Source organism: Saccopteryx bilineata, chromosome 2, assembly GCF_036850765.1.
Source record: "Saccopteryx bilineata isolate mSacBil1 chromosome 2, mSacBil1_pri_phased_curated, whole genome shotgun sequence".
NCBI lineage: Eukaryota > Metazoa > Chordata > Mammalia > Chiroptera > Emballonuridae > Saccopteryx > Saccopteryx bilineata.
Window position 1 is genome coordinate 130161266 of NC_089491.1, and position 20252 is coordinate 130181517.

General features: G+C 35.7%; 1 protein-coding gene and 1 non-coding gene across 2 annotated transcripts in view; one reads left to right on the forward strand and one right to left on the reverse strand.

The window, feature by feature from the left end:
- Positions 1–20252, reverse strand: part of LOC136324644 (calcyphosin-2-like) — a 114024-nt gene that overhangs the window by 62481 nt on the left and 31291 nt on the right. Inside the window, exons 7-9 of the mRNA XM_066257806.1 lie at positions 17773–17895; positions 13536–13603; positions 11691–11810 (exon numbers count right to left, since the gene is read on the reverse strand). Coding sequence (XP_066113903.1) covers positions 11691–11810; positions 13536–13603; positions 17773–17895 — 311 coding nt within the window. The remainder of the gene's footprint in view (positions 1–11690; positions 11811–13535; positions 13604–17772; positions 17896–20252) is intronic.
- On the forward strand, positions 5611–5686 carry TRNAG-ACC (transfer RNA glycine (anticodon ACC)). Its single transcript has one exon. It is a non-coding gene; the product is annotated as a tRNA-Gly (tRNA).

Here is a 20252-nt window from a genome sequence, read left to right on the forward strand (position 1 = left end):
CTTTGAAAAGGTAAAAAAGATTGATGAACCTTTAACTAGAATCACCAAAAATAAAAGAAAGAGGACTCAAATAAATAAAATTAGAAATGAGAGTGGAGAAATAACAACTGACACAACAGAAATACAAAATTTTGTAAAAAAAAAATACTATGAAGAACTGTATGCTAAAAAACTAGACAACCTAGTTGGACAAATCTAGAAATGGACAAATTCTTTGAAACATACAATCTTCCAAAAATCAATCTGGAAGAATCAAAAAATCTAAACAAACCAATTACAAAAATTAGATAGAAACAGTTATCTAAAAACTCCCAACAAAGAAAAGTACTGGGCCTGACCAGGCAGTGGCACAGTGGACAGAGTATCAGACTGGGATGAGAAAGAAAAGTACTGGGATGATGACTTCACAAGTGAATTCTACCAAATATTCAAAGAAGAACTAACTCCTATCCTTCTCAAGCTATTTCAAAAAATTCAAGAGGAAGGAAGACTTCCAAGCTCCTTTTTTGTTTGTTTTTGTTTTTGTTTTGTTTTTGTTTGTTTGGGTTTTTTTTGTATTTTTTCGAAGCTCGAAACGGGGAGAGACAGTCAGACAGACTCCCATATGCGCCCGCACGGGATCCACCCGACATGCCCACCAGGGTTGACGCTCTGGCCACCAGGGGGCGATGCTCTGCCCCTCCAGGGCGTCGCTCTGCTGCGACCAGAGCAACTCTAGCACCTGGGGCAGAGGCCAAGGAGCCATCCCCAGCACCCGGGCCATCTTTGCTCCAATGGAGCCTTGGCTGCGGAAGGGGAAGAGAGAGACAGGGAGGAAGGAGGGGGGGGGGGGGTTGAGAAGCAAATGGGCGCTTCTCCTATGTGCCCTGGCCGGGAATCAATACCAGGTCCCCTGCACGCCAGGCCGACGATCTACCGCTGAGCCAACCGGCCAGGGCCCCAAGCTCCTTTTTTGAGGTGAGCATAATTCTGATTCCAAAACCAGGCAAAGACAATACACACACACAAAAAATTATAGGCCAATATCTTTGATGAATATAGATGCTAAAATCCTTAACAAAATATTAGCAAACTGGATCCAGCAATATATGAAAAAAATCATACACCATGATCAAGTGGGATTCATCCTGGGGAGGCTGGTACAATATTCACAAATCAATCAATGTGATTCATCCCATAAACAAAAAGAAGGAGAAAAACCACTTGATAATTTCAATAGGTGCAGAAAAAGCATTTAAAATCCAGCACCCATTCATAATCAAAACTCTCAGCAAAGTGGGAATACAGGGAACATACCTTAACATAATAAAGGCCATCTATCATACTCAATGGGCAAATTTTAAAAGCAATCTGCTTAAGATCAGGAACAAGGCAGGGGTGCCCCCTTTCACCTCTCTTATTCAACATAATTCTGGAAGTCCTAGCCACAGCAATCAAACAAGAAGAAGAAATAAAAGACATTCAAGTTGAAAAAGAAGAAATAAAACTATCATTATTTGCAGATGATATGATATTGTATATAGAAAACACTAACATCTCAGTCAAAAAACTACTGGACTTGATAAATGAACTCAGCAAGGTGGCAAGGTATAAAATTAATACTCAGAAATCAGAGGCATTTTTATACACCAACAATGAACTGTCAGAGAAATTAAGGAAATGATCCCTTTCACTATTGCAACCAAAAAAATGAAGTACGTAGGAGAAAATTTAACCAAGGAGATTAAGGACTTGGACTTGGAAAATTATAAAATATTGATAAAAGATCAAGAAAGATACACAAAAGTGGAAGCATCTTCTGTGCTCATGGTTAGGAAGAATAAACATCATTAAAATGACTATATTACCCAAAGCAATTTATAAATTCAATGCAATACCAATTAAAATACCAATGACATACTTCAAAGATATGAAGCACATATTCCAAAAATATATATGGAACCAAAAAAGAACACAAACACCTTCAGCAATCTTGATAAGAAAGAATAAAGTAGGAGGATCACACTTCCTGATATCCAGAACCCAGAAATAAACCGACAGCTTTATGGACAACTGATATTTGACAAAGGAGGTAAGAGCGACAATGGAATAAAGTCAGCCTCTTTAATAAATGGTGTTGGGAAAATTAGACATCTACCTGCAAAACAAATGAAACTAGACCACCAAAATACACCAGTTACAAAAATAAACTCAAAATCGATAAAAGACTTAAATGTAAGTTCTAAAACCATAAGCATCTTAGAAGAAAACATAGGCAGTAAGCTCTCTGACATCTCTTGTAGCAATATATTTGCCGATTTATCTCTATGGACAACTGAAATAATAGACAGGATAAAAAAAATGGGACTATCAAACTAAAGAGCTTTTGCTCAGCTCAAGACAATAAGAACAGAATAAAAGAACAAACTACAAAATGGGAGAATATATTTGACAACACGTCTGATAAGGGTTTAATAACCAAAATTTATAAAGAACTTGTAAAACTCGAAGCTCCATATCCACGCATGCTGCAAATGGCTTTTCCAGTCTACCTGAATCATTACCAGCTAGAAGCATCAGTCATTGGGACTTGGACATGAGCTGCAAAGTATAGAATGGTGACAACAACTCCAGTGCCATGCGGACTTTTCCTGTGTGGACTTTTCCTGGACTCCTGCTCCCTGTGACAGTTCCTAACAGACTGAACTGGGGTTGGGTTGCATTTTTCAGGGATTTGGCATGGTGATGGGGCCAATTTGGACTTGGTGAACATGTTAAGGACACTACTCTTTTATGGATTCTTGCTGTATTGGCCAAGAGTTTGCTTAAAGGCTTTTAATCACTGTAAAAAAAAAATAGACGACTGTTAAAGAAGATGGGGCACATATACACCATGGTATACTATTCAGCTAGAAGAAACGATGACATCGGATAACTTACAGTAGAATGGTGGAACCTTGATAACATTATGCGGAGTGACATAAGCGAATCAGAAAAAAACAAGAACTGCAGGAGTCCATACATTGGTGGGACATAAAAGCAAGACTAAGAGACATGGACAGGAGTGTGGTGGTTACGGGGGGTGGGGGGAGGGAAGGGAGAAGAGGGGGAAGGGGAGGGGCAGGGGTAAAAAGAAAACTGGATAGAGGGTGAAGGAGGACGATCTCTCTTTGGGTGATGGGTATGCAACAGAACTAAATGACAAGATAACCTGGAAATGTTTTCTTTGAATATATGTACCCTGATTTATTGATATCACCCCATTAAAATAAAAATTTATTTATATAAAAAAAGAAAAAAAAACCAAAAGAACATGTAAAACTCAACACCAGGAAGACAAACAATCCAATCAAAAATGGGATAAAGAAATGAATAGACACTTCTCCATAAAGGATATACAGATGGCCAATTGGCATATGAAAAAATCCTCAACATCACTAATCATTAGAGAAATGCAAATTAAAATCACAATTAGATATCACCTCACACCAGTCAGAATGGTACTCATCAACAAAACAACACAGAATAAGTGATGGCAAGGATGTGAAGAAAAGGGAACCTTCCTGCACTGCTGGTGGGAATGTAGGTGAAGTTTAGATGGCACTTTCTTCAGGAAGCTACTTTGATCCCACAAAGCTGAATCATTTCCCTTCCTATTTGACAATGTTTCCAATCAGACTAAACTCAACAATAGCAGGTAATGGTTCTCTCTCCAATGCTTAGCCTATGAATATGCATATATTTTTTTACATGAAGGATCACTGTGGATAGTGCTGCACTTTAATCATGAAATAACATGCGAATATAATGATTTAAAATGTAAGAGCACAATACAAATTGTAACAGTATCTATGATCAACCCATTCTAGAAAAATCTTTTGTCACACCATATGCTTGGAGTTGCATCAGGTGGGAAAATCACAAGGATAAGCTACCTATCAAATATATTACAGCTCCAGAAGTCAACTATCCTTCTGTGTAAAAAAAAGCCATGCATCCTTAGAAGATAAGAGACTATTTTAGGTGGAGCATTACCCCTAGTTGTATTGAAGTAGTGCCTAACAGAAGACCACAGCCCTGTAAAGCCTTTTAAAATAACAACAGACAATCCCTCCTGGGCTTATATTGTAAATTTGATTAGGGGCAGAAGATGGTATTACAGGAAATAAATGTTAGACTTAGATTCAAACCCCCAGGGTCTGAACGTGAGAAGCAGAGCATCCAGGGAAACATTAGCTATTAGCCATTCATACAAATAATAAATGCACCTGCCCAGGAAAGAGAGAAAATCAACTGACGATGAGAAACCATTCTCCTCCAGCCCTACAGGATCCCACAAAATCTGACATCTGGAACGAAAATATTTGTCTGCACACACTTAACTTACAATATAAAAATCACCAAGTTGGTATCGTTTTCCTTTTATTCATCCACGTTGATGAGTATAAATGTTTTTTTGAATAAAAAGAAGTACATTTGTTCTAGAAGTTAAATGACAAAAATTTAAAATTATTCCCTTCTCTCAGAAGTAATCATCCTGAGAGTTGTAACAGTGTTTTATGGCAGGCATACCTATTTTTCCCAAATTGCCGATATTCATAAATTGTAAGCGACTGGTCATGAATAAAAAAGAACCCAAGCAGTTCTCTGCAAGCATCATGTCCATTTCTAGATAAAGAGAATAATATCAAAGATTTTTATATAGGATAGTTTTTAATTAAAATAATAAGCTAAAATCATCAAATCAGAGGAATAATATGAACTCCCTTGAATGTTTGACAATGAGCAAGCATTATGGGAAGCCACAGGGAAAGCATGCCCCAGCTTGCTAACGTGTCGATTTAAGTCAGATATGTTCGGGGAAACTTATCATACACTGCTATGAGTGTGAATACATAGATTACTAATTTGATATAGACTTTTAAGATAAACTGAAAGATATTTAAAATATGTTGAGCTTGCAAGAAAGCACTCTCAAGGATGTACAGTTATTGTCCTTTGTCCAAGATAGATTCAAATCATTAAACAAACGTGACAGTTTAAAAAAAAACACTTTACCATTAGTATACAGAAAAAATATCAAATAGCATTATGTTTTATTGGAAGTTTATAGAACAGAAAAAAGATTTTAGTATAATTTACTTGGTTATCTTGTATCTATCAATAATCTACTGTTAGCTTAAGCCATTAATTACCATGAAATTATATAAAGCAGCTTACATAACAGTTAAGTTTTACGTGTTTTAGAATCTTCTAGTAGTAATGTATACCTTTTTAAAACTCACTTCTACATTTATTTTTGAAAGTCATTTTAAGGTCATATTTTAAATAACTTCTAATTAAAATACTTTTAAGTTCATACTTCTTAAAATTTTTGTAACAAATTAACTGATATACATTACGTAAAAATGTTTCTTCTAAATTTACATTTTCACTTGTTTCTGACAAGTTTAATGTCATTACTGTTATTTCTATTTGAAAATAGAGTACAATTTATAATCAAAAGATTAAAAAGTTAAAACAAATCATAACTACTTTGATATGATCCTACCATCAAACTGCACTTTATGAGAAAGCATATTTTCAGTGAATGTAGAATGCGTTCTTATCCTGTTAAGAAATACATTTGTGGCACTGGCCGGTTGGCTCAGCGGTAGAGCGTCGGCCTACCGTGCGGAGGACCCGGGTTGGATTCCCGGCCAGGGCACACAGAAGAAACACCCATTTGCTTCTCCACCCCTCCGCCGCGCCTTCCTCTCTGTTTCTCTCTTCTCCTCCCGCAGCCAAGGCTCCACTGGAGGAAAAATGGCCCGGGCGCTGGGGATGGCTCCTTGGCCTCTGCCTCAGGCGCTAGAGTGGCTCTGGTCGCAACATGGCAATGCGCAGGATGAACAGAGCATCGCCCCCTGGTGGGCGTGCCGGGTGGATCCCGGTCAGGCACATGCGGGAGTCTATCTGACTGTCTCTCCCTGTTTCCAGCTTCAGAAAAATGCAAGAAAAAAAAAAAAAAAAACACATTTGTTGACAATTTTTAAAGTTATATTCATTTGACATAAACAATAAAAGTACAAAAAAGTTCTTAGTATTTTGAAATGCACAGAGTGCATTAAAATGAAATTATAAACCTCTTTTTTTCCAGAATGCTAATTGTAGCAGATGCATATAAAATAACCCTAAAATAGAGAATGCAAAACATAAATAACTCTTATGATAGAATGTATAGTATCACAGTGCTTATAAAAGTCAATACCAAACAAAGATAGCACATTTGTGACTGGCATTGCTACAGTGCTAACCTCACAAGCATTTCTAGCCTTACTCTCCTTGCTTCCCTTCCACCATAGAATTTGGTTTTTTGGACTTTTTAGGTGACTGAGAGACTCAATTCTGTCAATAAACTTCCAAGAAAGACTTTCATTTGTCCTGATAACAAAGTGACATGGCAAAATCCCACCTGTGTACAAGGCAAGCCTATGATGCTAGCAGCTTCTACAGCCATCAAGCAACCATGTCAGAAAGGCCAATAAAATCTCAAGGAAGCCAGCCCAGAGCTGTGCCATCTCTGAGCCACTGAACTAAAACCAACAACAACCTGCAAGCAGCTAGCTGTATATGGAAAATAAATCTTGACTTGTTTAAGCTACTATCAGTTTGGTTTTCAGTTAGGAGTAGCTCAAAACATTCCTTACCAAAATAACAGAAGAGTGGAAAAGAGTGTTGGATGAGGTTTTAGCTTGAAATTGGTCCAGTTATGAGAACTCAGATCAGTTACTTAATTTATATGACCTTCAGACAACACTGAATGATCTCACAAAGGCTGCTATTCTTAAATTTCTATTTAATAATAAGAAGCATAACCCAAATGCACAAATCATGGCACTTTACCACTACAATCTCCTTTATGCTAAGAAATCTGAAGATGCAGTGATATATCTTTGCCCACCTTTCTAAATAGCCTTATGGTATTCCCTGCAGGTTCAATAACATTGCAATAATGTAAATAGTAAGTAAGTGCATGGGGGAATGGTATCTTGAAATGTTATACCTCTGTAAAATCTAGGTCTCTATGAAAGGTAAACAAGATACAGCCAACATGAGTGAGTGAACCAAATGAGTTTGTGAACATCGAATAGAGCCATAAAAGCTCGGTTGTCTCAGTTCAATGTAATCCATTAGTATTAATGTGATTATCAAATGCCCATTATCTGCCATACACAACTCTAAATGCTGAGAAAATAACAGCACTAATAATAGTTACTAATAACACTAGTTATTAAAATCCCTTTAATGTGTATCAGTTCATTTAATGCTTGCTATAACTTCATGAAGTATTATTATCCCCATTTCACAAATAAATTTTACACAGTCATACAATTAGTACACGGCAAAGCTAGAAAAAATCATCTTGCTCATAACCATTCCATTATACTGCTTCTCAAAGGTGAACAGAATTCAGTTTAACAGCAATAGGTTGAAATAATGCTTCAAGGAGTCTAGAGTCTCTTTGAAAATATAAAAGTAAATAGGTATTTATATCATAAATGGAAAGTTCCATGTTTTGGATTTAGGTACCTGATGAACAGCACCAATAATCTACCCAGTTTTTGATCAATAGAGAAATAAGAATTAAGCAAATCAAGACCAAAATATGAAATTTATTATTGATAAAGCCTTTGGCATCCATGGCTTAGGAATGCAGCAACAAAAAGCTAAGTCCTTGACACTAGAATTATACAGACTAACCCACTCATTTCCACTGGGGAAGAAGTTGAAAAGCTTAATGCATTGGAGAGAATGTGTACTTCTGCAAACAGCTGACCCCTAAGGGAAAGACAAGAGGAAGGATTGCACTATACTGTAAGGGTAGAATTTTTTCCTCCTTCTCTGGGAATAATGAGTAAGGGAGAGAGGGGATGAAATCCATAAATTCAATAATTTTAATCAATATTTCTGTAGAATTTTTCATAGAACTAGATAGCTAAATCAAAAATTTCTATTAAAGACCTTGTTGAAGCTAAACAAGCTACAAGTATTTAATATAAAGCAATATTAATTCAGATAGAATACTATAGGTGCAAGAATATGTTACAGACATATGAGACTAACGAAAAGGCCTAGAAAACTACCATGCATTTTTAACAACTTGATATATGACATAAAGGGCATAAATTGGAGAGATAATGAGTTTGTGGTAGGAGATTTCTTAAAGAAGATAAAAAGGAAACTAACAACAAATGGAAAGAATGGCAAACTGGTCTACACTGAAATTAAGTGCTCTGACCAAAAGAAAGTAAGGGTCACCACAGAGTAGGAAAATGTATGTACAACAAATACTGTATTTCCCCATGTATAAGATGCACCTTAATTTTGGGGCCTGAAATTTGAAAAAAAAATATATTACTAAGGTGACTAACTTTTTACAATGAAAAGGAGGACAAAAATAAATGGAAGAAAACAATATCGTAAATAACAGAAACATTTTATTCATTGCAATAATAATATACTATAATATGATAAATGCATAATAAAAACATTTGTAATATTTTATATTGTAATTATGTTTACATGCTTATTAATTTTTAGAAATAATTGTAAGAAAAAAGTACTCATTTAGATACAAATATGTCACATCACACACGATGGATTGACTCTGCATCAATCAAATACGGACATTTACAGATTAGTCTTCCAATACCAAAAAGGAGGACATGTAGGAGGACACTTTTCGAGGGAGGATGGAACTTACAAAAGAAGGACTGTCCTCCCTAAAGGAGGATGATTGGTCACCTTAATATGATATTACATAAAGTTATTGAACTCAAGTTTTATTCATCATAAAATTCATACAACTTCTAATCGTGTGAAAAAGAGAGAAATGCAAGTAAAAATATCTACAACCACTGTATAAGATGCACCCAGTTTATAGACCCCAAATTTTTCAAAAAAGGGTGTGTCCTGTACATGGGGAATATGGTATAACTAAAAGAGAATTATAACTAGAATTATAAACAAGTTCTACAATCAATATGAAAATGGTGACCGAAAAGACTCGCAGGGAAGTTCACATAAGAATATATTTAGATGACCAATATATATATGTAAAAGTGCTAGATTCCATTAATATCCAGTGAAATGTAAATTAAAATTACAAATACATCCCCATAAGAACTAAAATAAAAAATATAGACAATACCAAGCATGGGCAAATATATGGTTCAAGTAGCACCCTCTCCTGCTACTGATGACAGTGCTAATTAAAATGACCACTTTGGAAAACTACTTGCGATATGTTTTAAAGCTGAACATATGCATACTAAATAGTCCAGCAATTCCACTTCTAAATATGAACTGAGCAGAAGTGAGTACAGATGTTCATCAAAAAGCAAGCATAAAATTTCATGGCAGCATTACTCATAAAGAGCCAAATGTCCACTACCATCTGTTTATAAATAAAATGTGGTATATTTATACAATGAAATACTGTACACCAATGAAAATAAAGGATAACTATTGTACATAAAATAACATGGATAAAATGCATCAACATAATGTTGAACAAAAGAAGCCGGATACAGAGTCTAAATTTTGTGATTTCATCTAAGTGCATCCATCACCAGGCAATTAAAATCCATGATATCAGAAGAGAGAGACCAAGCCCTGTGGCAGAGAAAGTAGATAGTAACTGGGAGATACCACAAAGGGTGGAGTTTGGGGTACTGGTACTTGTCATGTTGATAATAGCCATTCTAATAGGTGTGAGGTGGTCTCTCATTGTAGTTTTGATTTCCGTTTCCCTAACAGCTAGTGAAGTTGAGCATCTTTTCATACATCTGTTGGCCATTTGGTATGTCTTCTTGGGAGAAGTGTCTGTTCATGTCCTCTTCCCATTTTTTAATTGGATAGTTTGTTTGTTTGGTGTTGCGTTGTATGAGTCCTTTATATACTTTGGATATTAACTTATTATTGGAACTGTTATTTGCAAACATCTTCTATTTGGTTGCTTCTCTTTTCATTTTGTTGTCTGTTTCATTGTTATACAAAAGCTTTTTAGTTTAATAGTGTCCCGTTCATTTATTTTTGCCTTTACTTCCCTGGCCTTTGGCATCTAATTGATAACCTCTTCCCAAAAACCAAGATCCATAAGTTCAGTATTTATGTTTTCTTCTACACAATTTATTGTTTCAGATCTTATATTTAGGTCTTGGATCCATTCTGAATTAATTTGTGTACATGGGAACAAACTGTAGTCGAGTTTAATCTTTTTGCATGTGGCTTTACAATTTTCCCAGCACCATTTATTAAAGAGGCTTTTTTTCTCCATTGAATGTTTCTGGGTCCTTTGTCAAAAATTATTTGCACATACACATGAATCACACAGGTCATTATAAGAGAAAAGTAGAGGTATATGTAAGACAAGAGTGTCAGGGTGAGATAACATGAGGAAGACTTGACCAGCCATTGCTGGCGTGGAAGATTAAAGAAGAGGCCACGAGCCTCTAAGGCAGCCCTTAAAGATAAAAAAGGCACTGGACACAGGTTTTCCCCTGAAGCCCCAGAAGAAATGCATCTTGTCAAGATCCTGATCTTACATTTCTGACCTCTAGAACTACAGTATAAGAGAATAAACTGGTGTTGCTTTAAAATACCGTTTGTGGTCATTTGTTACAGCAGCAATAGGAAATTAATACATGATACATTCAAATATTTAAAATTATGAAAACTAAAGCTTCCAGAAAATAAGAATAAAACAAAAAGATAAAAGTTTAAGACAGTAACAGCCCAACAATTACAGCTGTGTAAAAATATAAAGGAATTACTGAAGGAACTGGTAAATTTTCTATGTCTATGACAGCAGAGGCTAGATATCAATAGTCAGTGATGTTTTTGAAAAATTTAAGTGAAATACACCAGAGGACTGTGGAAGTCTATACCAATCTAAAGATTATATAAGCCACAAAATGAAATAATAATTTTTATTTATTTTTTTTATTTTATTAAGTGAGAGGCAGGAAGGCAGAGAGACAGACTCCTGCATGTGCTCCGACCGAGAATGACCCAGCAAGCCCACTAGGGGGCAATGCTCTGCCCATCTGGGATGTTGCTCTATTGCTCAGAACTGAGCCATTTCAGTGCCTGAGGTGAAGCCATGGCCCATCCTCAGTACCTCAGGCCAAATTGCTCTGACCATTCAATCCAAGAGTGAAGGATGAGAAGGGAGGAAAAAGAGAAAGAGAGATGGGGGAAGGATTGGAGAAGCAGATGGTCGCTTTTCCTGTGAGCTCTGACCTGGAATTGAACCTGGGACTTCCACATGCTGGGCCAATGCCCTACCATTGAGCCAACTGCCCAAGGCTAAAATAATAACTTTTAAATAACACTAACTTTGAATGTATTATATATCAATGAAATTCATCCAATTTATATTGTGTTCATTCCAATGTCTCAGTTACAGTATCATATATTTTATACAGGAGGAGAAAAATATTATTTCCCAAGGTTGTGGCTGTCATCCTTACATTACAAATAGAAAACCTGGAGGATCAACTTGAGTCCAATAACTTAAAGTGGAAGGACTAGAATCTAAAGTCCAAAAATCCATTTTCTTTAAAATAGAAAAAAGCCAATTCTTTTCAGTTGGACACAAAATAACATTTTTAAAAGTACATATATAAATACTACATCCTCTTTTTATACAAGTAAACTCTTCTTACTTTGTTTCATGCAGTGTTCGTTTCCTAAATCGAAAAGGCTCTGTGTTTGAATCTGGACAGATACAAGAACTTTCTTGTTTCTCAGTGGTTGAATTTTGTTCTGGATCACTGATTACAGCCCTATACAGCAAAACACAAAGTTTGACAAGTCAATGGGATCGTCCATTGTGCTAGCATTCACTTATTTGTGAGCAGTTGAAAAAGCCCATATGTGAATGAAAATTTACACTGCTATCAGAATTATATAGTTGTCAGATAGTAGATGAATAATCAACTTGTGGCAGCATGGTGGGGGTAGAAACATTAATAAGGTGACTTCATAAGATAATGGAAGGAGATACATTGAAGTGTTTAAGTATAATTAATTATTTCAAATAATTTACTGAAAAACATGCACATAGAACATCATTCTTTCTCTCCAACACCTAATGAAACAATTCAAAGCTAAACTTGTCTCACTTCTTCCAGAAAGACATCTTAGAATAGTCCAGGCTCTTCTGAAATCTTGCAATAGTTACATCTTGTCATGCAATTTAGCACAGAGGGTGCTAAAACTTTCCATAGTTTTCTAAGAATTATTAAATTTAGATTACATTTTACAATTTCTATGGTTAGTCCCATAGTTCCCAAATTGCACACCAAGTCACTTTAGGATGCCCACAGAACTCCCAGGGACACTGAAGAATATTTTTAATTTTTTAGGAAAACACAGTATTTGATATTTATTGGACACAACATGAACTACTGACTCAAAGTAATTCATTGTTTCAGTAAGATACATTTCTTCAATGATATCTCATCTTTGCAAAGCTGGGCTCTCTACAATCCTGTGATAAAAACCAAAACGTGAGAGTCTTTAACAGTTCTAAGGTTTCAAAGACTGTGCAATGCCCAAAATGGTGTATGCATCCCATTAGTAAGTAACTATGGTTATTTTTAATTTATTTTTAATTTATTGGAATTACATGGTTTACCAAACCATAGAGGTTTCAAGTGTACAACTCAATATAACACCATCTACACACAGCATCATGTACACTCCACTGCAAGCAAAGTCTCCCCCATCCCATTTTCCTTCCTCCCCTTATCTCTCCCCCATCATTTTTTCCCCTTTGCTGTTGCCACCCTGTTGTCTGTATCTATGTGTCATATATATATATATGTGTCATGTGTTTATATGTATATGTAAACCATGTCATTCCAATATGTATATATAACACATATAAATAACATATCTTTTATTTTAACATATATTTTAGTATGTATATATTAGCTAATCCCTTCACTTCTCTCATCCAATCCCCTCACCCTTCACCCCTCAGACACCTGTCCATCTGTTTCATGTGTCCATGCCTCTGCTTCTATTTTGTTTATCAGTTTATTGTGTTTATTAGATTCTATAAATAAGTGAGATCATATGGTATTTGTCTTTCTCTGACTGGCTTATTTCACTTAGCATAATAATCTCCAAGTCTATCCATGCTGTCACAAAAGATAAGATTTCCTTCTTTTTTATGGCCACATAGTACTCCATAAAAAAATTTTTTTTTCATTTATGTGTGGTTTTTTTCTTTTCAAAAAGCCATTAAATTGTTAGGATATAAATACTCATTAAGTTGTTTAGACATAAATATTTAATAAATGGAACTGATGGGTATTTCTACTGGACTAGGAGTACTGTGAAAAAGTACTAAAACACAATGAGTGCATTTCATTGAGCAGAGAAAGTCTGGGAATGTCTGAGTTAGCAACTTGTTGATTGATGAAGGATATGGGTCATCAGGAATAAAGAAATTTAACGAAAACTTTCTAAATGGATTTCTATTAGCAGTGACTAACTCTCACCTAGACAGGTGGTCTATCATCACTTGCTCTGTGACAGTCTGTTTCTTCTTCTCAGCAGCCACAGTTTCCTGAGAAGAGAAAATAAAGAAAATGTCACTGTCCATAAAGCAGAATAATAGTATAGTTAACCCAAGAGTCCTAAAACATAAACCACTCACAGTACATAAAGCTGAAACTAAATTAGAATCATTCAACCCTGTATCAGAAATTCATAAAACAAAAAACCAAAAGCCTCCCATCATTAAAATGGTAACAATATGCCCTGGCCAGTTGGCTTAGCGGTAGAGTGTTGGCCCAGCATGTGGAAGTCCCAGGTTCAACTTCAGTCAGTGCACACAGGAGAAGTGACCATCTGCTTCTCTACCCTTTCCCACCCCCACTCCCATCTCTCTCTCTTTCTCTCCTGCAGCCATGGCTCATATGGTTCGAGTAAAGTTGGCCCCAGGCACTGAGGATGGCTCCAAGACCTCGGCCTTTGGTGCTAAAATACCTCAGTTACTGAGCAATGAAGCTGCGGCCCAGCCAGGCAGAACATCACCTAGTTGGGGCTTGCCGGGTAGATCCTAGTCAAGGTGCATATGGTAGTCTGTCTCTGCCTCCCTGCCTCTCACTTAATAATAATAAAAAAAATTATAAAAATATTTTCTATACTTGTAATCCATTAATAATCCTTAATCAAGTTTTCTCAATTAGTGTTTTAACTAAACTATCTTCAAACTTTTTCCTTTTCCAATAGTATTTTTACTGCATTTTAGGTCACATCAAGCTGATTTAAAATCAATCAATTCCAATTAGATTTTTGCATAACTATAGTCACTAAAATGTTTCTTTTGAGGGGTAAATAAGAGGTTAAAAAATTAAGAAGCCAAATAAAGCGTGTTCTATTTTTAAAATGTAAATTACTGTCATCCATCCCCATTGATCATTCCAATAAATGAAGTCAAGTAAGGTAATCTTGCTTAAGATGAGGCTTTGTAACTTTAGAAACACTACTTTATTTGAAACTGACATAAAATTCAAATAAGAATAACAAAAGGCATACTATAAAAACAAAAAGTGGAAACTCCTAAGAAATCTAGTAAAGATGGGTACCATCATTTGAATGTTAGTCTATAATTGAATTTAGATTTTTGGTAGGTAGAAATTTAAGATGTATATTTTACACATGCAAATATGTCCCATATAGACTTCATATTATTTAATATATAACTGCATCTTGTGTTCTTAAGCTTGTGACACTTTAAAAATGATGTTTGACATGATACGAAGTGAAATAAGTAAATCAGAAAAAACCAGGAACTGCATTATTCCATACATAGGTGGGACATAAAAGTGAAACTAAGAGACATTGATAAGAGTGTGGTGGTTACAGGGGGAGGGGAGAAAGGGAGAGGGAAAGGGGGAGGGGGAGGGGCACAAAGAAAACTAGATAGAAGGTGACAGAGGACAATCTGACTTTGGGTGATGGGTATGCAACATAATTGAACGACAAGATAACCTGGACTTGTTATCTTTGAATATATGTATCCTGATTTATTGATGTCGCCCCATTAAAAAAATAAAATTATTAAAAATAATGATGTTTGATAAATTTTTAGGAACTTAAAAAAAAATCTCTGGAATTTATAGGTAAAGAAAGGTACATTTTATATCAAAGGCTGGCTCAGAAAGTACACTGACTGAAACATGAAATTTTATACAAAAAGGATCAGCCAGAATATAGATGTAAAACCCAGAAGCAGGCAAAAGAGGTGAGATTAATAAATACAGAGTCAATACAGAAAGCACACCTTAACTGCTGACATTTATGGTGGGTAAGAGTTTGTAGCAAAGGTTAGAACCACCCTCAGGCACATTGATTTAGAAGTCTGTGTAAACATAAAGCAGATTAGAAACAAAAGTCACAGGGGTGCAAAGAAGCTGACAACATGAAAAATGACAAGCAAACTAGAAGATATAAACATAAAAACTACAAACTCACTGCTTCTGTTATCCAGGTAGATAGTTAACATCAAATTTAAAAATTGCCAGCTATGCCTGACCAGGCAGTGATGCAATGGATAGAGCATCGGCCTGGAACACTGAGGACCCAAGTTCGAAATCCTGAGGTTGCTGGCTTGAGTGTGGGCTCATCAGCTTGAGAACGGGGTCAATGGCTTGAGCGTGGGATCAGAGACATGACTGACTGGCTTCAAGCCTAATATCACTAGCTTTACCAAGGGGTCACTGGCTCAGCTGGAGCCCCCTGGTCAAGGCACATAGGAGGAAGCAATCAATGAACAACTGAGGTGCCACAACTATGAGTTGATACTTCTCATTTCTCTCCCTTCCTGTCTGTCTGTATCTGTTTATCCCTCTCTCTCTCTCTCTAAAAAAAAGAAAGAAAAAGAAAATAAAAAAGAATGTCACCTACGTTTTAAAAATAAATATTAATTTTTGATGCAAAGTCTACCTACATAAACATTTCCTTGAAAAATACAGATAAATAAAGAGCTACCACAATCAAGTGGAATGTTCTTGATAGTGAATTTAGATACATTGCCACTAATAAAGTAATTGTAAGGAAAACAAATCCACTAACACCTAGATAGTTTTGAATATACAAAGAACAATACCTGGTGGACCTTAAATAGCGGTGACATGAATTTCAAGTATAACTTTAAACATATATCAAAAAACCTTATCTGAGACAGTTTTACCTTATAAAGTAGCTTCTTTGTTTTTAGAATGGTCCTACTCATACTCTTTATTCTATTAAACATACATATCTAAATAATAGGCATAGAAAAATAAAGTGCTTGAGGTTTTACTAAAAGAACTATAATAAGTTAGTAACTTAGGACATCCACAGAAAATTAGTCCACCAGTCAAGATTGATTACACATTTTGCTGTCAATTCAGAAGATAATAATTGTGAATGGATGTGACCAAAATAAGCTATACATTAAATATTCCTTCAGAGATAATGAAAATATTACTGGCTAAATCCATATTGCTTTATTATTATTTAATCTAAAGAGTTTTCCCAATTTTTGATCTAATGCACACTGGTAGTCCCTCAATCCATTGCAGATGTGCCTAAAATTTAATCACTGAGAGTATCTGGGGTTGCCAGTATACTCCAACTTCAAGCAGTTTGGTCTGATGAGTAGTGGGCACACAATGCAATATACAGATGCTATATCATAAACTTGCACACTTGAAATCTATATAATTTTATTAACAATATTACCACAATAAATTTAATTTTAAAATAAACATAATATTAAATAAAGTACTTCTATTGAAGAAAAAATAAATTTTTATTTTAACGCTAAAAAAAAAGAAATGGTGTAATTATCTATTTGTACCAGAACTAGTCTAAGTAACATTCATCAAAAAATATAATTGATTTTTTTCTTCTTTTCCAAGTGAAAAAAGAGAAGATACAGAGACAGAGTCCTACATGTGCCCCGACCAGGATCCCACTCAGCTACCCCTGTCTGGGGCCAATGCTCTACCCATCTGGGGCCATTCTTATAACCAAGCTATATTTAGCACCTGAGCAGAGACAACATGGAACCATCCATCTTTAGCACCCAGGGGGCCAATGCGCTCAAATCAATTGAGCCATGGCTGCAAGAGGGGAAGAGAGAGAGAGAGAGAGTAAGGGGGAGTAGGAAGGGTGAAGTAGCAGATAGTCACTTCTCCTGTGTGCCCTTACCAGGAATAGAACCCGAGACATCCACATGCCAGGCCAACACTCTACCACTGAACCAACAGGCCAGGGTATTATTGATGTTGTAGAAAATATAATGTAATTAATATTGGAAGTCTAAAATTTTGTTCCCTTTTTCCCAAAGAGCATTTATTTTATTCCTGTCTTTTTCTTTAACTGCTCTGAATTTCTCTAGTTTTCTTAGCTTTTGACTTTGAAAAAAAAAAATAACCAGACTCCTTTGGGCAAGGTGTCAATGCCAAATAAGCCCACTGACATAAATAGCAGCCAATTAACATTTAGAACACTATAAAAAAATCTTTTTTACAAACTTTCAAAGATTCAGGACAATTTCTCTACAGTAAATATACGAAACATCAATCATTTATAAAAATGAGGACTCAGTTTGTACATTAATAAATGTTTATCTCAGTCCAGATTAAATTGTTGAAATTATTTGTTGAAACGTAAGTCTGTTAAATCTTGCAGGGAAAATTATCTTACTGGTTTATCAAATAAGTAAACATACTGATAACTTACAGCGTTAGATTTTCTTGTACTGTGTTGCGCATGGTAAGGATTGTCTGCATAACACTGCTGTAAGAGGGCTTTCCTATCCAGAGTTGTAAGGTAATCCGTGATTGTTTCTTCCTCTCGTACACACTGTACATGAAAGCAATAAATTACTCTCATGCACATACTCTTAATAAAATTTGTTTCTAACAAAAATAAGGATTAAAGAACTCCCGATTGTGTCATTGGTTACATGTGTAGGAGTTACCAGTACAGGCTCTGACGATCAGATCATCTGTCTGAACCCAGCTCTTCCACTTTCTAGGTATATGACATTTCTGTGCATGCCTTGGTTTACTCATGGAGATTAGAATTAAAATGGTAATTAATAATAGCAACTACTTCACAAACACACACAGAAGATTAAATGAGATAACACATGTCCAACACTTGAAAAAGTACCTGACATCCAGTGAGTATTAAATAAACAGTAGTAACTATTATAACGATTATCGTCCATTTAAGTTTTTGTAAAGTTAATAAATGTGGGCATGCCCACTCCTTTATAAAATTAAATTTAAAGGTAAAATACTAAAACATGGGGTGCATCTGTTGAGGTAAAAATCCTTTGGGGTCCTAAAAAGATGAACACTAAATTTTTCTCTGAATATAAGATGTGCTTAACAACAACAAAAGTGTTCCAGTAGGATAGCAACTGACAAAAATTTAATAGAGTTCAAGAGTTTCCCTTAGAGTTTGTTCCTACTTTAGATCTTTCCTGAAAAGTCTATCTTCATACCCTATTCTGTCTTCAGGACCTTGGATTGCTACATGAAATTTTATTATATATTTACTTATGACTTGTTGCCTGCCCCTCCTGCTATAAGTTCCATGAGGGCAGGAACCTCGCACTATCCCTGGTGCCAGAGCAGGACCACACACAGTGAGCACCCGATGAACATTTATTCAATGAACCAATAATGAATCTTGTTGAAGTAGTAACTGTTGGAAATTAATTTATGAGGATATTATATACTTTTATTTATTTATCTGCTAATATGTTTGTCAGATTTTCTTTCAAACATAAAAATAGCATTTTGTTTTGTTTCTGGTTGTTTTCAAACTTTACAAAAGAAAAACAGTGACATTTCCACTTGGTATCTCAAATTTAACCTCCTCAAACCTGCCTTCCCTGTGGTCTTCCACCCTTTTAATCACTCAAGCCAAAAGCCTTAGCATCGTTCTTCCCCTTCCCTTTCTCTCAAGGCTACAACTAATCCATTAGCAAATATTCTCAGACTTACTTTCAAAATCTACCCAGAATCTGGCTTTTCATTAGATGGGAAAAATCTGTGAAATTTCCCTGCCTACTTAGACACTAGATTATTATATTTGTGTGCATTGTTTGGATCTGGGAATTTTGTTTTAAGATGAGGAGACCTAAAAATCCCATAACTCTTGTTCATTATGCTTCCAGCTAAACACTGTGATTTAGTACTAGCTAATTCCTACATGGATTAGAGAAATTAGTTGATATGCCACATATACTTATAAATTAATTTTTTGTAAGTATTATTCTTTTCATTGATTTTAATTTATTTTGTTTATATAGATTCCAGTGTTGCCCCGAATGCATCGTCCCTCCCCCATATTCCCCTCAACATCTCCCCTGTTCCCCTTCCCATAGGGCCCTCCCCCTCCCCTTCAGGTGTATCCCATCCTGTCATCCCCTTTCCCTCTGTCCTCTTTTCCTCTGGTCCCTTTGATCTCTCCTCTGCCTCAATTCCGTTCCTCAGTTCACATTGTTCATTGGATTTTTCAAATGATTGAGGTCATATGATATTTTTCATTTTCTGCCTGGCTTATTTCACTTAACATAATAGTTTCCATGTCCATCCATGCTGTCGCAAAAGGTAAGATTTCCTTCTTTTTCATGGCCCCATGGTATTCCATTGTATATATGTACCAGGGCTTTTTTATCCACTCATCCATTGACGGACACTTGGGCTGTTTCCAGATCTTCGCCATTGTGAAAATGCTACCATAAACATGGGGTTGCATTTCTCCTTTGAAACATTAACTATAGAAAAATGCTAAGCAACTACAAACATCAAACTTCCCTGAAAATACATTTTCTTACAAAAAGTTAAGTGAATTAAGAATTTGTATACAACTGTTCTCTTTATGGCTAGTTGTATCATAAACTGTGTTTCCAAACATTTCTCTCCAAAATTCAACATTAACCTCATTTGTATGCTTCTGGAAAGCCATTAAATGTGTTATGTTTACTTTGCGCTTATTGAATTTACACCTAATTAATATTAAATGAAAACATAACAATTTCAGCAATTCATGATGTTAAAAAAATTTCCGGCCCTGGCCGGTTGGCTCAGAGGTAGAGCGTCGGCCTGGCGTGCGGGGGACCCGGGTTTGATTTCCGTACAGGGCACATAGGAGAAGCGCTCATTTGCTTCTCCACCCACATCCCCTCCTTCCTCTCTGTTTCT